The sequence below is a fragment of the Rhinoraja longicauda genome, chromosome 10 (assembly GCF_053455715.1).
Source record: "Rhinoraja longicauda isolate Sanriku21f chromosome 10, sRhiLon1.1, whole genome shotgun sequence".
Taxonomy (NCBI): Eukaryota; Metazoa; Chordata; class Chondrichthyes; order Rajiformes; family Arhynchobatidae; genus Rhinoraja; species Rhinoraja longicauda.
The window spans coordinates 39,776,304-39,795,869 of NC_135962.1; the positions used below are offsets into that span (position 1 = coordinate 39,776,304).

Below are 19,566 nucleotides of genomic sequence, written 5' to 3' on the forward strand. Positions count from 1 at the left end.
CCAACTCTGGGTGCTTGCGGATTTTAACATCACAGAGCCCGCAATCCCTTTACCAGGGATCGACCTTGGAGCTCCAACTGTGGGTGCTTGCGGACTTTAACATCACAGAGCCTGCGGTCTCTGGTCAGAGACCGACTGCAGGAACTCCAAGTCGCGGGAGTTTTGACTGCCCCGACGCGGGAGTTTCGATCGCCCCGACGCGGGACATTTGACCGCTGGCTGCGGTAGCTTTGATCACCCCGATGGCTGGTTTGACTGCCCCGACTGTGGGAGAATAAAGAGGAAGCATATTGGACTTTTTTGCCTTCCATCACAGTGAGGAACATGGGGAATCCGCTGTGGTGGATGTTTATGTTAACTTTTATGTAGTTGTGTGTCTTGTTGCTTTTTTTTTCATATGGTTATATGGTAATTCGCATATCACTGTACCTTAACTGGTACATGTGACAATAAAAGACTTTTGAAACCTTTGAAAACTTTATATCCAATGGCCAAAAATAACATAATAATTGAGAGAATATAATCCACACTATATCATCAAAATAAATGAATGATCAACCCATCTCCTGGGAGTTTGTTGGCCAACTATCTTTTACTAAAACTGGAAGTGGAAGGGTTTAAGTTGAGGTGGACTCAGTATGATATATACTTCATATTTGTTCTCTCTCCTGATCTTAACATACCTATGTTTGAGGGATAAAACTCTCCAGAATGCATCCAGATTTGTAAGGTTCCACATATGTACATACATGTTAGAGGACGTCTCTTCTTTGTACTATCACAATTTGGGATTTTGACAGCAACTCTCTAGTGGGAAACAAAATGGCAAATCTGCTCAGAAAAGCAATGGAGTACCAAGTCTGCCATTGCTGCATCTCAGATATTCTCTTATAGAAACATAGAAAATAGGTGCAGGAGGAGGCCATTCGGCCCTTCGAGCCAGCAACGCCATTCATTGTGATCATGGCTGATCGTCCCCAATCAATACCCCATGCCTGCCTTCTCCCCATATCCCTTGATTCCACTAGCCCCTAGAGCTCTATCTATCTCTCTTGAATCCATGCAGTGATTTGGCTTCCACTGCCCTCTCTGGCAGAGAATTCCACAAATTCACAACTCTCTGGGTGAAAAAGTTTTTTCTCACCTCAGTTTTAAATGGCCTCCCTTTATTCTAAGACTGTGGCCCCTGGTTCTGGACTTGCCCAACATTGGGAACATTTTTCCTGCCTCTAGCTTGTCCAGTGTTTTTATAATTTTATATGTTCCAATAAGATCCCCTCTCAGCCTTCTAAACTCCAGTGAATACAAGCCTAGTCTTTTCAATCTTTCCTCATGTGTCAGTCCCGCCATTCCAGGGATCAATCTCGTGAACATACGCCACACTGCCTCAATTACAAGGATGTCCTTCCTCAAATTAGGAGACTAAAACTTATGGATGCAGAATTCAAGTAACATCATGTTATTTAGGAATGGGTTGGAACTAAATGGAAGATTAAAATCAATTACACACCCAATTTCCATATTTCAGTAGCTGAGTCACAAATCCTCTACCTCTGAAACCAATGGTAGAATTTTCGATATGTTAACTAACAATACGAGAAATGGTTGATACTAAACTTCAATTTTTTTAATTTTTTTTCAGATTTGGATGACCCTGTACTAACAGTACATCAGAGTATAGGTGAAGCAAAGGAACAGTTTTACTTTGAAAGGACTGTGTTCCTGAGGTGTTCAGTCAATTCAAATCCTCCCGTCCGATACAGTTGGCGTCGAGGAAGAGAAATTCTGTCACAAGGATCAGACAAGGGGGTTGAAATCTATGAGCCATTTTTTACCCAGGTATGTTATAAAATGTTATGTCTATGACCAAGGTATCTGAATGCTTTTTCACTATTAATACTGTGATGGATTGGATGTCCCAATTAGAACTCAATTTTCAATGGATATTTAGTTAACTTCAAAACTGCTGTAGTACTTATTTCTAGGTTTCAGGAGGATAGCCTGTTTATAAATGTTCCACATTAACTTTGCAACAGTCCAATGTTGGATTTCATGTTTTTCTTATAGAAATACAGTGCCATGGTGCAAAATAGCATGCAAGCTACCTTTATGCAAATTAGAGCAGTGTCACCCATGGCCCAGTTGTGGCACCATTGCCTATGGGTCAACTGGTTTAAATCCCATCTCACTGACCTCTGTGCGAAATTCTAAGCTGACACCTCAGTACAGCACTTAATGGGTGAGACATGTAGCCAAGTCTCCATTGTGCTTGGGTGTGCAAGATTAATTGATTCAAAGAACATCAAGAGACACACAGAGACCATTCAACTCATTGTATTTGTTCTCGTTGGAAAAAGTATTACCCAACCTGACTGGTACTCCAAGGCACGGAATATGTATAAAAAAAGCGGGAAGCCCCATTTTGCAGTTGTTTTATTAGGTTGGATTGTTAAGAAGTTAATGCGGAACATTCATGGACTAGCCACCTGCCTGAGACCGAGAAAGAAGTACCACAGCAGTTTTAGAAAAAGGTTCATCAGAATGTCTATTAGTCATCGAGGTCTACAGGTCACAGATTTTCAAGTACACATCCAAAACCTGTCGGAAGTGGTGAAAGTTTATGCCTCTACCTTGCTTTTAGACGAAGAGTTGCAGAGCGTTAGGATCCTCTGGATGGAAGATATTTTCCTTATCTGCCCTCCAATCCTGCTTCCACGTACCTTCCATCGATACCCCTTGGTTTTTGACTGCTTTGTTAATGTTCGTATTCATTCCTTCCATGCTCCTTGCAATCTTTTAAAGATAAAAAGATGTCCAGGCCAATGTTCGTTCTCTCAATCAACATTGCAAAAGCAATTCATTTACAATTTTTTAGCCATTGTGTCTCCTTCATTGTTGTAATGTGTATACTTCAGAAGCAATTCCATTGGTTGCAAAGCATTTTGAGATGCCTTAAGTTAAAGAACAGCAATATAAAATCTAAACTTTTAGATTTGTCTTAATAAAAAAATTAGAAAATCTGATGGGATTTTCCTACTGTTTGTGCTGGTAGGCGAAAATTAGATATTTTATTGCTCTGATTTTGTTTCCTTCTCCTTTAGTTATAAAAGGCAAACATTAAAGTTCTTTGTGTTTCTATTAAGAAACAGTTTCAAATTGGGATTTGTTTAAATATAGTTAGAAGATTAATTTTCCACAAGGATGGATTTCATTTATTTACTGTTTTCTCTCCTCCTTAACCTCACTATGATATCAGAGTCAAACAGCATGGAATCAGGCCCTTCGGCCAAATCATCCATGTCAAAGAAAATACCCCTTCTAAGCTGGTCCCATTTACCCTCATTTGATCCATGTCCCTTCAAACTTTTCCTATCCACATTCCTGTGCAAATGTCTTTCAAATGTTGTTATTGTATCTGCTCCAACTACTTCCTCAACAGCTCATTTCATGTATTCACCATCCTCAGTGTGGTAAAGTTGCCCGTCAGGTTCCTATTACATTTTTTCTCCTCTGACCTTAAACTTGTGCCCTGTAGTTTTAGATTCCACTACCAAAGACGTACAGGTATGTAGGTTAATTGGCTGGGTAAATGTAAAAATTGTTCCTAGTGGGTGTAGGATAATGTTAATGTACGGGGATCACTGGGCAGCATGGACTTGGTGGGCCGAAAAGGCCTGTTTCCGGCTGTATATATATGATGATATGATATGATATGATATGATACCCTGGAAAACAATCTCTGTCCATTTACCCTCTCTATGTTCCCTTCATGATCTTATACACCTCTATAAGATCACTCATCAGCCTCCTGTGCTCCAAGGAATAACGTCCTAGCCTGCCAAACCTCTCCCGAAAGCACAGGCCCTTGAGTCCTGGTTACAACCTCACAAATCTTCTATGCATTCTTTCCAGCTTAAGGGCATCTTTCCTAAAGTAGGGTGACCAAAACTGAATACAATATTCCAAGTGCGGCCTCATCAACATCTTGTACAACTGCAACATAATATCTCAACTTCTATACTCAATTCCCTAATTGATGAAGGCAGATGTGCCAAAAGCCGTCTTCGCCATCCTCTATAATCTGTGATGCTACCTTTGGAGAACTATGTACTTATATACCTAGATCCTTCTGCTCTATCAATAGAAGCCAAACTGTGTTGTTAACAATGGAGATTTGCTTCCCAATAACAGTGATCAATCAATAAAGCATCCTTTTTGACCTGCGATATGGCCATCTCGTTATGCATTGGGAAGTAGATAAGATTATATTTGTAGCCAGTAGCAGGTGAACATGGAAGGATAGATAAGGCTATTCAGTGCGTATTTATATTTTTCTCGGCAGTGTTCAACTAGCTACTGGATTCCCTTTATTAAGCAGCTTGTCCATTTGATAAGAATGGGACTGATGAGTGGCTTATTGTTGTGTGATAAATTATGTGTTGTAATATGGTCTTGATTGTGGAGAATGAATTGTGAGGGTATGGACTGTAAACCTATTATTATGGCTTTCATAGCATCGGTTACTCATCTAGATTTTAGATTTCTTTGAGTCAAAGGAAGGTCCCACCACTATAATTTAGTTAAAAATTGCAACACTCTGCTACACCCAGAATTGCAGTTTCCTTAAACCTGCTCCAGCTGTCAGCTTTCCACTTCAATGTAGAAAAAAAACATCTGCATCCAGAAGTCACTTTGTCGACCAAATTTAATTTGCAGTTCAGACTGTGAAGTTGTGCTTACAGAAGAATAAATAATATGACAAATTGGATTAACATACAATTACATCTTTTGTTTTGATAGTCAAATTAACATTAAAAAATGCCAAATTGTTAGTATTATGAATTCAATATTTGAGTTGAAAAATTACCTGCAACCACTTGACCAGGCTACAGACAATATACTTTATTAATCTGTCAATCAAGCACTAGTTTGCAAATCTTTCCAGGCCCATCTTTAAAATTAATATTACATTTCATTATTGTTCTTAAAATTGATTCCGTAATGGATAGTGCTGAGAAAGAGATATTCTAACACTCCAATTAAACGTTTTTTAATTGATTTTGGAACATTTCCCCATTGTTTAGATTGCCTCGCAACATCACAGTTTTAGTACAGCTGTCAAGTGATTGGGAGCTGTGGATACAGCAGAAATTAAAAGGTTTAATTTTACACCGGATTTTTGTTCCCCATTGGTTCCCCACTGAATTGGTTAAAGCACAGTAGATTGGTATTTTGCAAATTAACCCAACCCCAACTCCCTAATCCTAATCATTAATCTTTCACTGTTTCTACAGTGAGTTAATTGATATCAGACTGTGATCTCCTATGAGGCAGAGCTTTTTTAGATTTGGGATAATAACTTAACGAAAAGAAGCAGTAGGAAGCCACATAGATATTTGTGCTTGCTCCACGATTCAATAACATCATTTTTTTCCTGATCTTTTCTTCAGTCTCATTTTCCTGCCTATGGCCCATAATCGTTTATTCCTCAGTAGTCCAAAAATACATGCACTTTATCCTTGAATATAATCATTGACTCTCCTTCAGGACTCTGTGAATTAGAGAATTGTAAAGATTCAAAACCCCAAGACAAGATGTTCTTCGCATCTCTGTTTTAATTGTGTAACTCTCCCATCCCACGTATTCTGAAACTCTTTATTTTGTCTCCTTGTTCCCGATACCCCATTAGCCCTGAGAGCGGATACATTCTCTCGACATCCATCCTGTCAATCTTACTCAGAACCATACATTTTAATGAGATTATCTTACGGGCGGCACAGTGGGGCAGCGGGAGAGTTGCTGCCTTACAGCGCCAGAGACCCGGGTTCAATCCTGACTATGGGTGCTTGTCTGTACGGAGTTTGTACGCTCTCCTTGTAACCCACGTGGGTTTTCTCCGGGATCCCCGGTTTCCTCCCACACTCCAAAGACAAGCAGGTTTGTAGGTTAATTGGCTTGGTGTAACTGTACACATTGTCCCTAGTGTGTAGGATAGTGTTAGTGTGTGAGAATCGCTGATCGGCGCTAACTCGGTGGGCCGAAGGGCCTGTTTCCGCGCTGCATCTCTAAACTAATTACCTATCATGTTTACTATTTAGACCTAACTTGCTCAACATTTCCACCTAAGGCAACCTGTTCAACCTAGGAATCAATGAGTGAAGTTTTTTTTAACTGCTTTCAGATGCAAGTAAATTCTTCCTTAAATAAAGAGAGTGAAACTGTATGCAGCGGGCCAATGCCCTTTATAATTGTAGAAAGACTTTCCTTTATACCATCCATTTTCACAAAATAGACCAATATTGCTTTTGCCTACTAACTTACTGCACTTGATATTTGAGTATCGTATATCTAGCCCCTCCATACTACAAATTTCTGTAGTCATTCTTCATTTCAGCTATATTTGGTTTTCTATTCTTTCAATAAAATTAATTATCTTATGGTTCCCTACTTGACACAAAATCTACCAAATCTTTGCTCATTTACTCAACCCGGTGGTCCAGCGGCAGAGTCGCTGCCTTACAACGCTTGCAGCACCGGAGAAATGGGTTCAATCCCGACTACGGGTGCTATCTATATGGAGTTTGTTCATTCTCCCTGTGACCTCCATTGCTTTTCTCCGAGATCTTCGATTTCCTCCCACACACCAAAGACCTACAGGTTTGTAGGTTAATTGGCTTGGTATATTTGCAAATTGTTCCTACGTGTAGGATAGAGATAATGTGGACGGGGATCGCTGGTCGGCGCGGACTCGGTGGGCCGATGGGCCTGTATCCGCACTGTATCTCTAAAACTAAAACTATCTACATAGAAACATAGAAAATAGGTGCAGAAGTAGGCCATTCAGTCCTTCGAGCCAACACCCCCATTTAATATGATCATGGCTGATCATCCAGAATCAGTACCTTGTTCCTGCTTTCTCCCCATATCCCTTGATTCCATTGGCCATAAGTGCTATATCTAACTCTCTTGAATATATCCAGTGGATTGGCCTCCACTGCCCTCCAAAGAATTCCACAGATTCACAACTCTCTGGCTGAAAAAGCTTTTCCTCATCTCAATTGACAATAGACAATAGACAATAGGAGCAGGAGTAGGCCATTCGGCCCTTCGAGCCAGCACCGCCATTCAATGTGATCATGGCTGATCATTCACAATCAGTACCCCATTCCTGCCTTCTCCACAACTCCGCTATCATTATCTCAGTCCTCAATGGCCTACCTCATATTTCTAAATCCTTTTACAGACTCTGTTCCCTCAGCAACTTGGCTGGAACACACAAGGTCCCTTCATCCAAAGCATTAATATTGATTATAAATAAATGAAGATTGCCAATGTGAGAACGACCCACTTATCCTTACTCTGTTTCATTTTCTAAATTCATGCTGTTGCATTATATCCAATACTATGTGCTCTTACCTTGTGCAATAACTTTTATGCAGCATTTTATTAAATCCATTTTAGAAATCCAAATACAATACCTTACTATTCACCTGCTGGTTACATGTTCAATATATATTTATAAGAGATGTGGGTGTTGATAACTAAGCCAACACTTACTCTCCGTCTCTACACATTCCTGAGAAGATGAGGTGAGCTGCCTTCATGAACTGCTGCATTTCCTCTGGTGAAATGCTGTTTTTTTGAGGGAATACCAGAACTTTGATCTCACGACAAAGAAAGAATGGTGATCTGTTTTAAAGTGATTGTGCAATTCATGGGATTGGGCTGCTGGAGGGAATCTGCAGGTGATGATGTTTCCATTCATAAAACTATGTTCAATCCATTTGGTACGGTTCACTGAATGTCCCACTATTATTTCCTCAGTAATGGATTCCAGCATTTCCCCAATGGTATTATGATCTGAGCTCAAAGGCCTGAGCTATGGGGAGAGATATGGCAAGCCAGGACGTTCTTCCTTGGAGCGCAAGAGGCTGAGATCTTATTGTGGTGTATAAAATCATAGGGTGAATGCATAGTCTTTTACCCAGGGTGGGGGAATCAAGAACCAGAGAACATAGGTTTAAGGTGAGAGGCGAAAGATCTAATCAGGAATCTGACGGGGAACATTTTCACTCGGAGGATGGTGGATATACGGAACGAGCTGCCAGCGTACGTAGTCTGGTACAATAACATTTAAAAGACAATTGGACGGGTACACGAATAGCAAAGATTTAAAAGAATATCGGCTAAATGCATGAAAATTAAACTAGCTTAGATGGGGCAATTTGGCTGGCATGGACAACTTGGGCTGAAGGGCTGGAGGGTCTGTTTCAATGCTCTATGACTCTCTGGCCTGATTATCTGTTCTAACGTTTTGTGCTTCTACTCCCGCTCCTTTCATATAAAATCACTTTAGAGGTTATCGTTACATCAGAGATAATGGAGAAACCTTGTTGTGTTGCATTTTGTTGTTTTATTGCTGCTCCTGTATTATTTTAATACAGAATGTTTCATTAACATGTCAATCAGATGGATCTCAAGGTAATTTAGGTGACCTACTTGTTCAATTGGTAAAACCTACTAGAACAAAAGTACAATTAATGCATCTTTCAAACCTTAAAGGGGCCAGAGGTGCTTGAAAGATTGTAACATAGAGGGTCATGTTACCCCAGGTTGCTCCTCTACACGTCTTTACTCAGGGGATGGTGGAATTTGATTGTTCCCAGAGGATGACCCTTGAAGCTTCTCCTCACCAGATTTCTGTCCTTATAATTTCTATTAATGTCTCATCTACACCATACAAGTCTCACAATTGAAATGATTATTATGTTCAGTTCTGGGCGCCACATTACAGGAAAGATGATGTCAAGTTGGAAAGGGTGCAGCCAAGATTTACGAGGATGTTGCCAGGACTCTAGTGCCTGAGCCACAGGGAGAGGCTGAGCAGGCTAGGACCTTAATTCCTTGGAGTGCAAAAGGATGAGGGCTGATCTTATTGAGGTGTACAAAGTCATGAGAGGACTCAATTGGGTAGACGGACAGTTTCTTGCCCAGAGTAGGGGAATCGAGAACCAGAGGACATAGGTTTAAGGTGGGGGTGGGGGAAGATATAATAGGAACCTGAGGGGTAACCTTTTCACACCAAGGGTGGTGGATGTATGGAACAAGTTGCCGGAGGAGGCAGGTATTATCACAACATTTAAGAAACATTTGGACAGGTAAATGGATAGGACAGTTTTAGAGGAATATGGGCCAAATGTAGGCAGATGGGACTAGTGTAGATGGGACATATAGGTTGGTGTGGGCAAGTCGGGCCAAAGGGCCTGTTTCCACACACTATGAGTTTTTGGCTCTATGACTCTATTCACTTCTTGAATCTGGGTAGATCCCAAAACATTATACAATCCAAACCGTAGCTTACTCACAAATCATCCTCAGTTTAAGTATTCCCCACTTTCAAACCACAGATAAACGAGCTGAGAAATATCACAGCAAAGTTCAATCCTCATTTATGGTTCTGGATTTGTCAGATTAATCATAAATATGGGGAAAGGAGTTGCTTGACAGGGTTAAGTATAAAATATTGCAGATTCCTCATGTACTAAAATGAAAATAAATAACTTGCTGAAGATCAAACAGTCTTGGCGGAGAGAAATATATAGGATTAATGGTTCAAGCCAATGACTCTGTATCAGAACTGTCATATAGTCATCAACCTGAAGCATTAACACTAACTTTCACTCTTGAAGGTGTCCTGATCTGCTGAGTGTTTCCAGTACTTTTGTACAGGAAACAATATGAAATCCCAGTCATCAGCTGATCTTGAACTTCAGTTTAACTGAGACAAATATATGTGATTCCTTTAATGTTCAAAATACTCAGTAACCTAAAATCTATTGCCTTGAACCATACACCGGATTAGCTTTATCAGCATTATTTTCATTTTTCACAATGTATGCTGTTAAATGGAATATTGCAAAGGTTTTCAATTTTGGTATATCTAGAAAACCTGTATCTTTGCCACAATAATATTGCGATTTTGGAATAAAGATTGCATATAGAATTTAAAACATTCACCCATAGAAAAAAAAAAAACACCTTGAATTCTTATGTAGGCTGCACTTGAGAGATTGTCATTGTGATTCAGAAATATTTTGCAAATTATGGTTTAAAGTGAGACGGTGAAATGCTTTATTGGATGTGGCATAATTTAGCCCCAAGCTGATATAGACAGTATTCAAACTTGAATCACGAAGATCGAAAGATGATCATAATGGTGCTACAATTGCTATTGTGATCATAGGGTGATATATTCGAGCAGGAAGGAAGGAAGATCAGATATTTCACTACCTGGCCCTTCTGGCCATTTAGTCATTTAGTCATACTTCTGTCTGTTGTTCCCATTCCGGAGGATATAGAATTTCAAGAGAGACAACTAAAAAATAGGCGCTGGCCATCCAATTAGACAATTACAATGGGGACATGGATGGTTAGAATGTACAAACAGCTGAGCATTAATGGGATGATTAAAGGAGCGGACTGAATACGAAGTAAATTAGCGTCCTAGATTAGGCAACCTTTGTCATAACCTTTTTGTTCACAGTTGCAATATTAAGGGAAACCAATATCTTTTAATTCAAAACTGCAGACGCTCAATTAGAGGGTCCAGAGGGCAAGGTATTGGGTTCAACAGTTTACGCAGAAAATATTGTTCAAAGTAACACCAACATGTGAAGTTCACCAGAAAGTAACATCAGCTTAGTTTCAAACAAAACTAGGGCTCTGTGGATGCTTGATAGCTCACTTCCACCAGACAGCCCAATTGATTTGAATCATGTGCCACTGATCTCAAATATGATCAAATTCAAGTGTAATAATTTCATACATTAAAATATGGACCCATGTGTATGTTGATTTACTTACAACTTACACATTAAAAAAAAACATTCTACATACTTTAGACCAATAGCAATCATTCTTGAGTTGATTGGGAAAATTGGCCTGGGCATGTCACATGTACGCTGTCCAGAAATGCTGCCTGTCCAGCTGAGTCAACCTTCGGTGTAAACCAATAGTCAATAGTCGTTTATTTGTCACATACACATAAATGTGTAGTGAAATGAAAAATTACCCGCAGTTCAACAATAAGACCAATAAGAATAAGCAATAAAAATGCAATAACACATACAATCATAAACTAACACCAAACAAAAGAAACATCCCTCACAGTGAGTCTCCTCCAGTCCCTCCTCACTGTGATGGAAGGCCAGAATGTCTTTTTCTCTTCCCCTGCCGTCTTCTCCCGCGGTCAGGCTGTTGGAGATGCCACGTCGGGGCGGTCGGGGCTCCCAACATTGAAGCGCCGCGCCGGACGGTGAATGGTCTGCAGCGGGCCGACCCAAGCCCCGCGATTCGGGGCAGGCGAAGACGCTGCCGCTGGCGCTGCCGCTGCCGGAGCTCCCAATGTCGGCCCCCATCCAGGGGCCTGCGGGGTTCCGACGTCCACGCGGCCCGCGCCGAAGCCTCCGGAGACGAGTCGCAGCCGCTCCCGCAGCATCCGAAGGCAGCCAGCGCCGCAGGTGGTGAACCAGCATCTGCAGATACTTCCTAGACATTTGCTTGGTGCAGGATGTGTAATTATTGACATCAGTTGGTGTGCAGTGGTCTGTTCTATATTTACCAAAATATATTGGCTGTCAATTATTAGTTAACTTCTTTTTGCCTATTCTGTTATTTTTTGTGAGTCACCTAATTGGATGCTCAGACACAAAACATATTGAAGTTTGATTTTTATACATTAATCCACAACTTAAACTAAGGGACACATCTCCTCAGAATTGTGAAATGTGATTAGTTGAAGAGTTTTTATGTGCTTTCACACTGTAAAGGCTTTACATTATTCTCCACACTTAGCTTCTTCAATGACTTTGACGTGATACCCGTTTGATAGCTTGTGAACATTTTCATGTATATTTAATGTTGCTTCATCCCGCTGTGTCTCAACACCTCAGCCAACAGCGTTGATAATTGCACTTTAATCTCACCGATTTCCGTTGTGTTTTTGACCTAATTTGTTCCTCCTGTTGTACACCAACATATTTTAAAATCAATGACTATTTTCTAAACAGGGGGAAATAAAGATCCTGAAATTGAAGAATCTTCGGCCCAAGGATTATGCAAATTATAGTTGCATTGCGTCAGTCAGAAACGTTTGTAACATCCCCGACAAAATGGTCTCATTCAAGCTCAGCAACGCAACAGGTAAGTCGAGTCGTAAACCTGTGTGGACAAATAAATAATGCCTGTTTATGAAGGAACTGCAGATGCTGGTTTAAACCAAAGATAGACACAAAATGCTGGAGTAACTCAGCGGGACAGGCAGTCCTTCGCTTGGGAAGCTTATACCCCAGCGGTATGAACATTGACTTCTCTAACTTCAAATAACCTTGCTTTCCTCCTCTTTCCACCCCTCCCCATCCCCGTTCTCCGACCAATCTTCCTGTCTCCGACTTCATTTTATCTCTATTAGCCTTGTTGTTACCAACTCCCAGCTAACAATGATCTATTCTACATTTTCCTTGATCCTCATTCCCTTTTCCCTGGTTTCACACCTTCACATTTCATTATCTATGTATCTCCCTGCCCCCCTAACGTCACAGTCTGCAGAAGGGTCTCAACTCGAAACGTCACCCATTCCTTCTCTTCAGAGATGCTGCCTGTCCCGCTGAGTTACTCCAGCATTTTGTGTCCATCTTCAGTTTTAGACTTTGTTCTGAAGAAGGTTTCCGACCTGAAACATCACCCATCCTTTTTCTCCAGAGATGCTGCCTGGCCCGTTGAGTTACTCCAGCACTTTGTTTCTATCTTCAGCTGCAGACTTTGTTCTCTTGACATTTACTCTGCATCAACCAAGGTTTTTTTTTAATTGATTTTACTCCTGAAAGTGCTCTGCAAGTTCCCAGTGTGCAGGTCTGCACAAACACAGAGTGATGGGCTCCTGGGAGGAAGAAATTATCTATTTAAATGTTTGGGAATAGGATGGTCCATTATTTGTTCACAGTATGCCTTTCAGGCTGAGTGTCAAACCAATGCTTCAATTATATCTACCCACTGCACAAAACACACAACTTTCCTTTTAACGCTGACTAAAGAATCCACAACTGCTGGAATCTAGAACAAAAGGTCAGATCCTTGGAAGAACTAAACAGGTCAAGCAGCATCTGTGGAAGCAAAAGGTGCAAGTTAACCTTTCTGGACTGAGGGAAGTGGAAGGATTGCCAGTATATAGCAGTACGAGGGAGGTGTGGGGCAGAGGCTGTTAGGTGGCAGGGAGAACCAGATGGGCAGGGAGGTGGTCCAGATGGAACCAGGGGGGTAGGTGAACAAAGGGGAAGAAACCCAAGTGGACAAGTGGGTGGCTGTAGGAGAACAACAACATTGGGAAATTCAATATTTATACCATTGGTTTGTAAAAATTGGTAGATTCCAGCATACTTAACAACAGTATTACCAGGCAGAATCTGACACTGAGTTCATAAATGAAAACCTACGTGGCCTTAGGGAGAATTAAATGCAGCACAGTGGTGTATCAGATCGTATGAAGTTTGGACATTTTCCCTATGACCGTGTAGGTTTTCTCTGGGTGCTCTGGTTTCCTCCCACGCTCCAAAGACATACAGGGCTGGAGGTTAATTAACTTTAGTAAAATTGCAAATTGTCCCCAGCGTGGGAGACAGTGCTAGTTATCGCTGGTCGGCGCGGACATGGTGGGCCGAAGGGACTGTTTCCATGCTGTATTTCTCTACCTGTAATAGAAGATAGACTGGAAATGAGTGCAGGCCAATGAGCATAAATCCTGCCGCATATGTTGATTTACATTACAATTTTGGAGAAATCTGTCTAACTGGAAAACATGATGCACGAGACTGCCAACTGCCGAATTTACGTGCTGTAAATTTATTAACTGCAGGACCAGATTAATTCTTGTAGGTAGACAATGGGGTGATTTAAGTGCATTGCATGATATAAGGATATGCTGTCTCAGCTGCAGCTGGTGGACAAGATTCTAGCATTGCACAATCTTACTGCTGAAACATCTGCTTGGCACTGTTTGGTGAAAGTATTGTTTTGCTTTAATGGTGAGATTTTGTATAGTTTCTCTGCCACATTTAGCACAATTTGCAAAGAACCCACACTGTACTAAGGCAGTTGTTCCTGCCATCACAACACCACGTTTATCTGTGACCCAAGAGCGCTATGGTGATGCAGTCAATGTCTGTTGACATTAAGATCCACCATACAACCTCAACTCAAATCAATGGGCTCAATGTGTATTATTGCCATATGTTTTCCAGTTCTGGTGCATATAACCTTCTTGAAGCTGACAGCACTAGTTTAAGTTATTCACTGCAACTGATAGGCTTGTGTGTATAATTGACTTTATACCTCTAATGTATATCATTGATTATTACCTTAAACTCCTTCATGCATCAAAAAGGCAATACGGGGAGAAAAGATGAGGTACGAGGGTAAACTAGCCAATAATATAAAGGAGGATAGCAAAAGTTTTTTTAGGTACGTGAAGAGGAAAAAAATAGTCAAGGCAAATGTGGGTCCCTTGAAGACAGAAGCAGGGGAATTTATTATGGGGAACAAAGAAATGGCAGACGAGTTAAACCGTTACTTTGGATCTGTCTTCACTGAGGAAGATACACACAATCTCCCAAATGTTCTAGGGGCCGGAGAACCTAGGGTGATGGAGGAACTGAAGGAAATCCACATTAGGCAGGAAATGGTTTTGGGTAGACTGATGGGACTGAAGGCTGATAAATCCCCAGGGCCTGATGGTCTGCATCCCAGAGTACTTAAGGAGGTGGCTCTAGAAATAGTGGAAGCATTGGAGATCATTTTTCAATGTTCTATAGATTCAGGATCAGTTCCTGTGGATTGGAGGATAGCAAATGTTATCCCACTTTTTAAGAAAGGAGGGAGAGAGAAAACGGGTAATTATAGACCAGTTAGTCTGACATCAGTGGTGGGGAAGATGCTGGAGTCAATTATAAAAGACGAAATTGCTGAGCATTTGGATAGCAGTAACGGGATCATTCCGAGTCAGCATGGATTTACGAAGGGGAAATCATGCTTGACAAATCTACTGGAATTTTTTGAGGATGTAACTAGGAAAATTGACAAGGGAGAGTCAGTGGATGTGGTGTACCTCGACTTTCAGAAAGCCTTCGACAAGGTCCCACATAGGAGATTAGTGGGCAAAATTAGGGCACATGGTATTGGGGGTAGGGTACTGACATGGATAGAAAATTGGTTGACAGACAGAAAGCAAAGAGTGGGGATAAATGGGTCCCTTTCGGAATGGCAGGCAGTGACCAGTGGGGTACCGCAAGGTTCGGTGCTGGGACCCCAGCTATTTACGATATACATTAATGACTTAGACGAAGGGATTAAAAGTACCATTAGCAAATTTGCAGATGATACTAAGTTGGGGGGTAGTGTGAATTGTGAGGAAGATGCAATAAGGCTGCAGGGTGACTTGGACAGGTTGTGTGAGTGGGCGGATACATGGCAGATGCAGTTTAATGTAGGTAAGTGTGAGGTTATTCACTTTGGAAGTAAGAATAGAAAGGCAGATTATTATCTGAATGGTGTCAAGTTAGGAGGAGGGGGAGTTCAACGAGATCTGGGTGTCCTAGTGCATCAGTCAATGAAAGGAAGCATGCAGGTTCAGCAGGCAGTGAAGAAAGCCAATGGAATGTTGGCCTTCGTAACAAGAGGAGTTGAGTATAGGAGCAAAGAGGTCCTTCTACAGTTGTACCGGGCCCTGGTGAGACCGCACCTGGAGTACTGTGTGCAGTTTTGGTCTCCAAATTTGAGGAAGGATATTCTTGCTATGGAGGGCGTGCAGCGTAGGTTCACTAGGTTAATTCCCGGAATGGCGGGACTGTCGTATGTTGAAAGGCTGGAGCGATTGGGCTTGTATACACTGGAATTTAGAAGGATGAGGGGGGATCTTATTGAAACATATAAGATAATTAGGGGATTGGACACATTAGAGGCAGATAACATGTTCCCAATGTTGGGGGAGTCCAGAACAAGGGGCCACAGTTTGAGAATAAGGGGTAGGCCATTTAGAACGGAGATGAGGAAGAACTTTTTCAGTCAGAGGGTGGTGAAGGTGTGGAATTCTCTGCCTCAGAAGGCAGTGGAGGCCAGTTCGTTGGATGCTTTCAAGAGAGAGCTGGATAGAGCTCTTAAGGATAGCGGAGTGAGGGGGTATGGGGAGAAGGCAGGAACGGGGTACTGATTGAGAGTGATCAGCCATGATCGCATTGAATGGCGGTGCTGGCTCGAAGGGCTGAATGGCCTACTCCTGCACCTTTTGTCTATTGTCTATTGTCTATTCTTACAGACCATTTGCTGAACCTAGATAGATAATGTTAGTATGATAAATGTATCTAGGACTTGAAGTAAATATCTATTTTTAAGGCACTGCAATTTTATGAGCATTGTTGATATTATTCAATATGAGTTAGCAAAGAATATAGGTTACAGCTGATGCTTCTGTGCTGAGGAGTGTGGCAGGATTATTGCTTGAACACAAAACAGAGTGAATTCTTTATTAACGGCAACATTGGGACATTATGTTCTTCACAATAGGGGGTTTCTAAATGTAACTGCGCATCAAACATATTGATGTTTCTCACTTCTAATTGGAAATAGTCAGCATGGGCAATACAAATATGTATGGTTTGATTGGTGATCTTTGAGCTAGGTTTAAAAATAGTGTTGATTGTTCTGGGGAAAAAAAGGGCACAAACTGCTGGAGAAGTCAACAAGTCAGGCAGGATATCTGGGGAACATGGAAAGGTGACGTTTTGGGTCGGGACATTTATTCAGACTGATTGTTGGGAGGGGGGGTGGGGGAGAAAGCTGGAAGAGAGGAGGGGCAGGGCAAAGCCTGGCAAGTAATATATGGATTCAAGTGGGGGGGGGGGGGGAGGGAGGGAGGGAGGGAGGGAGGGAGAGGTTGATAGGGTGTTGGTTGGACAAAGGGCAAAGATGAAAAGGCACTAGGTGCGAGCTGCGAATGGTGAAGCGAGAGGAAGAACTGTAGGTGGAAGGTGTGGGGAGGGGAAAAATAGGTGCAGGCCCAGATGGGGCACAGGGGAGAGAATAGGGAAGAGAAAAAGGGGGTGGGGTTGGTTGGTCACCTAAGATTGGGGAATGCAATGTGCATACTGTTGGGTTGTAAAATACCCAAGCAGAATATGAGGTGCTGTTCCTCTAGTTTGCGTGTGGCTTCAGTCTGGCAATGGAGGAGGCTCAGGACAGAATGGTCAGTGTGGGAATGGGAAAGCGACAGTCAACAGTACCTGGTGCTAGTAGACTCATATACCGGCTGGTTTGAGATTGACCTGCGTTGCACCACTACTTCAACAGCGGTTATTACTAAACTAAAGAGACACGTTTCGGTCCATGGAGCACCACATACTCTCTTGTCAGACAATGCTGGGCAGTTTACTAGCCGGCGATTCAAAGACTTTGCTCAACAGCGGGACTTTACTCACATCACCAGTAGCCCGGAGTAAATTTTACTTTACGCACATCACCAGTAACCCCAGACGAATGGGTTGGCTGAACGGGCAGTCTGCTGTGCGAAACAGGTCATGGAAAAATCTTACAGAGACCTTTCGGACGTCTTCCTTGATCTCCTTAATCTCCGAAAAGTGCCATGTGACGCATCGCTTGGATCTCCAGCGCAAAGACTGATGTCAAGACAAACGCGCACTACCCTTCCAGTCTCAAAGAAACTGCTGGAACCTTATGTATAAGTCTCAAGAGGTCCAGGCTCAACTTCTCGATAAAAGGCTGGCTCTGAAGGCGTGCTATGATCAGTCAAGTCAACCACTCCAGCCTTTGGTGGAAGGGCAGGTTGTCCGGTTAAAGACCCCACACGGCTACAATCGTATGGGCGTAATAAAGGAGACATGCCAAGAGCCCAGATCTTACATTGAACAATCGTAAGGAGGGTTCTACAGGAGGAATCGAAAACACCTTTTGCCTGTAGATGAACCTGCACCAACACAGCAAAGTCCATTTGATGTTTCTACTGATTACCCGGATACCGGAATGCGGTCAGAAGATGAGAATGTTCTCATGGGTGTTATGTTCATAAGGAACATAAGGCTAATAAGGAACACCCACTCATTAACATGGCACATGAATATGCATGAATACATTACAATGGGTGATGGTCAAGTAACAATGAACTCTGAGCAGCCTCAGGTTCAGGTGCCTGTGTCTGTGCTTGTGGTCAAATCACCTGCGAAGGAAAACGTAGAGGGGTTTTCCAGGACACGTGCGGGTCGTGTCTGCAAACCTAATCCTAAATACAAAGACTGATCATTTTCTTCATGTCAGTTATTGATTGGTGTGGCTTTGCTTAGCTGTAGTTATTGTATAGCATGCCATTTTATTCATTTTCTATAAGCTATGCCATAGTTTAGTGTATGCATGTTTGCTTTTATTTCATGAGGCATCAGCTAAAGAAGAAGCATGTAGATCAGTCACTATATTCCTGATCCATGTCGGGTATTCGTTTAGACTGTTCCTGGAGTATCTTATCTAGCACATGCTTGCTATTGAGGTTCAGTCAGACGGAGTATTCTGATGGATGTACAGGCTTTGTCTTTGGTCTACAGCCTCGTGGTTAATAAAGCACATTATGAAGTTAAATTACTTGTCGTGATTCACACAACTTCATACAACCAGATGATTTCCTTTTTCCCCCCAAGCCTGGCAATCACCAGTATGGGCAGGAATAATAGCATCAAATAGAACAAACACTATTCTCCCTGGTGGAACACAGACGGGATTGCAGGGAAGAACTGAGTATGTTCACACACAGCTCATTGCACAAGCCTATATCATTCTATCGTCATCAGGATAGCATTCACAGAAACTAGGCCTACAGATATAGTGCGGCAATGTGCCACAGTTCGTAGAGCCGCTGCCTCAAAGCACCAGAGAGCCAGGTTCAATCCTGACCTTGGGTGCTGTCATAGAGTCATAGAGTCATAGAGTCCTACAGCACAGAAAGAGGCCCTTCGGCCCATCGTGTCCGCGCCGCCCGTTACCAAACACAGTCTAATTTTAATCCCATTTTCCCGCATTTGGACCATAGCTCTGAATGTTGTAGCATTTCAAGTGCCCATCCAAATGCCTCTTAAACGTTATGAGTGTTCCCGCCTCCACCACCACCCCAGGCAGTGAGTTCCAGACTCCAACCACCCTCTGGGTGAAAAAGTTCTTTCTCACATCCCCCCGAAACCTCCCTCCCCTTACCCTGTATCTATGTCCCCTCGTTGTTGAACCTTCCACCAGTGGAAGAAGTTCCCCGCAATCTACCTTATCTATGCCCCTCATGATCTTGTACACCTCGATCATGTCCCCTCTCAGCCTTCTCTGCTCCAGGGAAAACAACCCCAGTCTGCTCAGTCTCTCCTTATAGCCGAGGCCCTTCATCCCTGGCAGCATCCTGGTGAATCTCCTCTGCACCCTCTCCAAAGCTATCACAGCTGGAAGGAGTTTGCATGTTCTCCCTATGACTGC

The 19,566-nt window shown here is 42.2% G+C and overlaps 1 protein-coding gene across 2 annotated transcripts in view; it reads left to right on the top strand.

Moving 5' to 3' along the window:
* The window catches only part of mdga2a (MAM domain containing glycosylphosphatidylinositol anchor 2a), a 712,576-nt gene that overhangs the window by 256,307 nt on the left and 436,703 nt on the right, over nt 1-19,566 (top strand). For both annotated transcript variants that reach the window (XM_078406708.1, XM_078406709.1), the window contains exons 4-5: nt 1,643-1,839; nt 12,069-12,201. In XM_078406708.1, the coding sequence (XP_078262834.1) occupies nt 1,643-1,839; nt 12,069-12,201 (330 nt within the window). The remainder of the gene's footprint in view (nt 1-1,642; nt 1,840-12,068; nt 12,202-19,566) is intronic.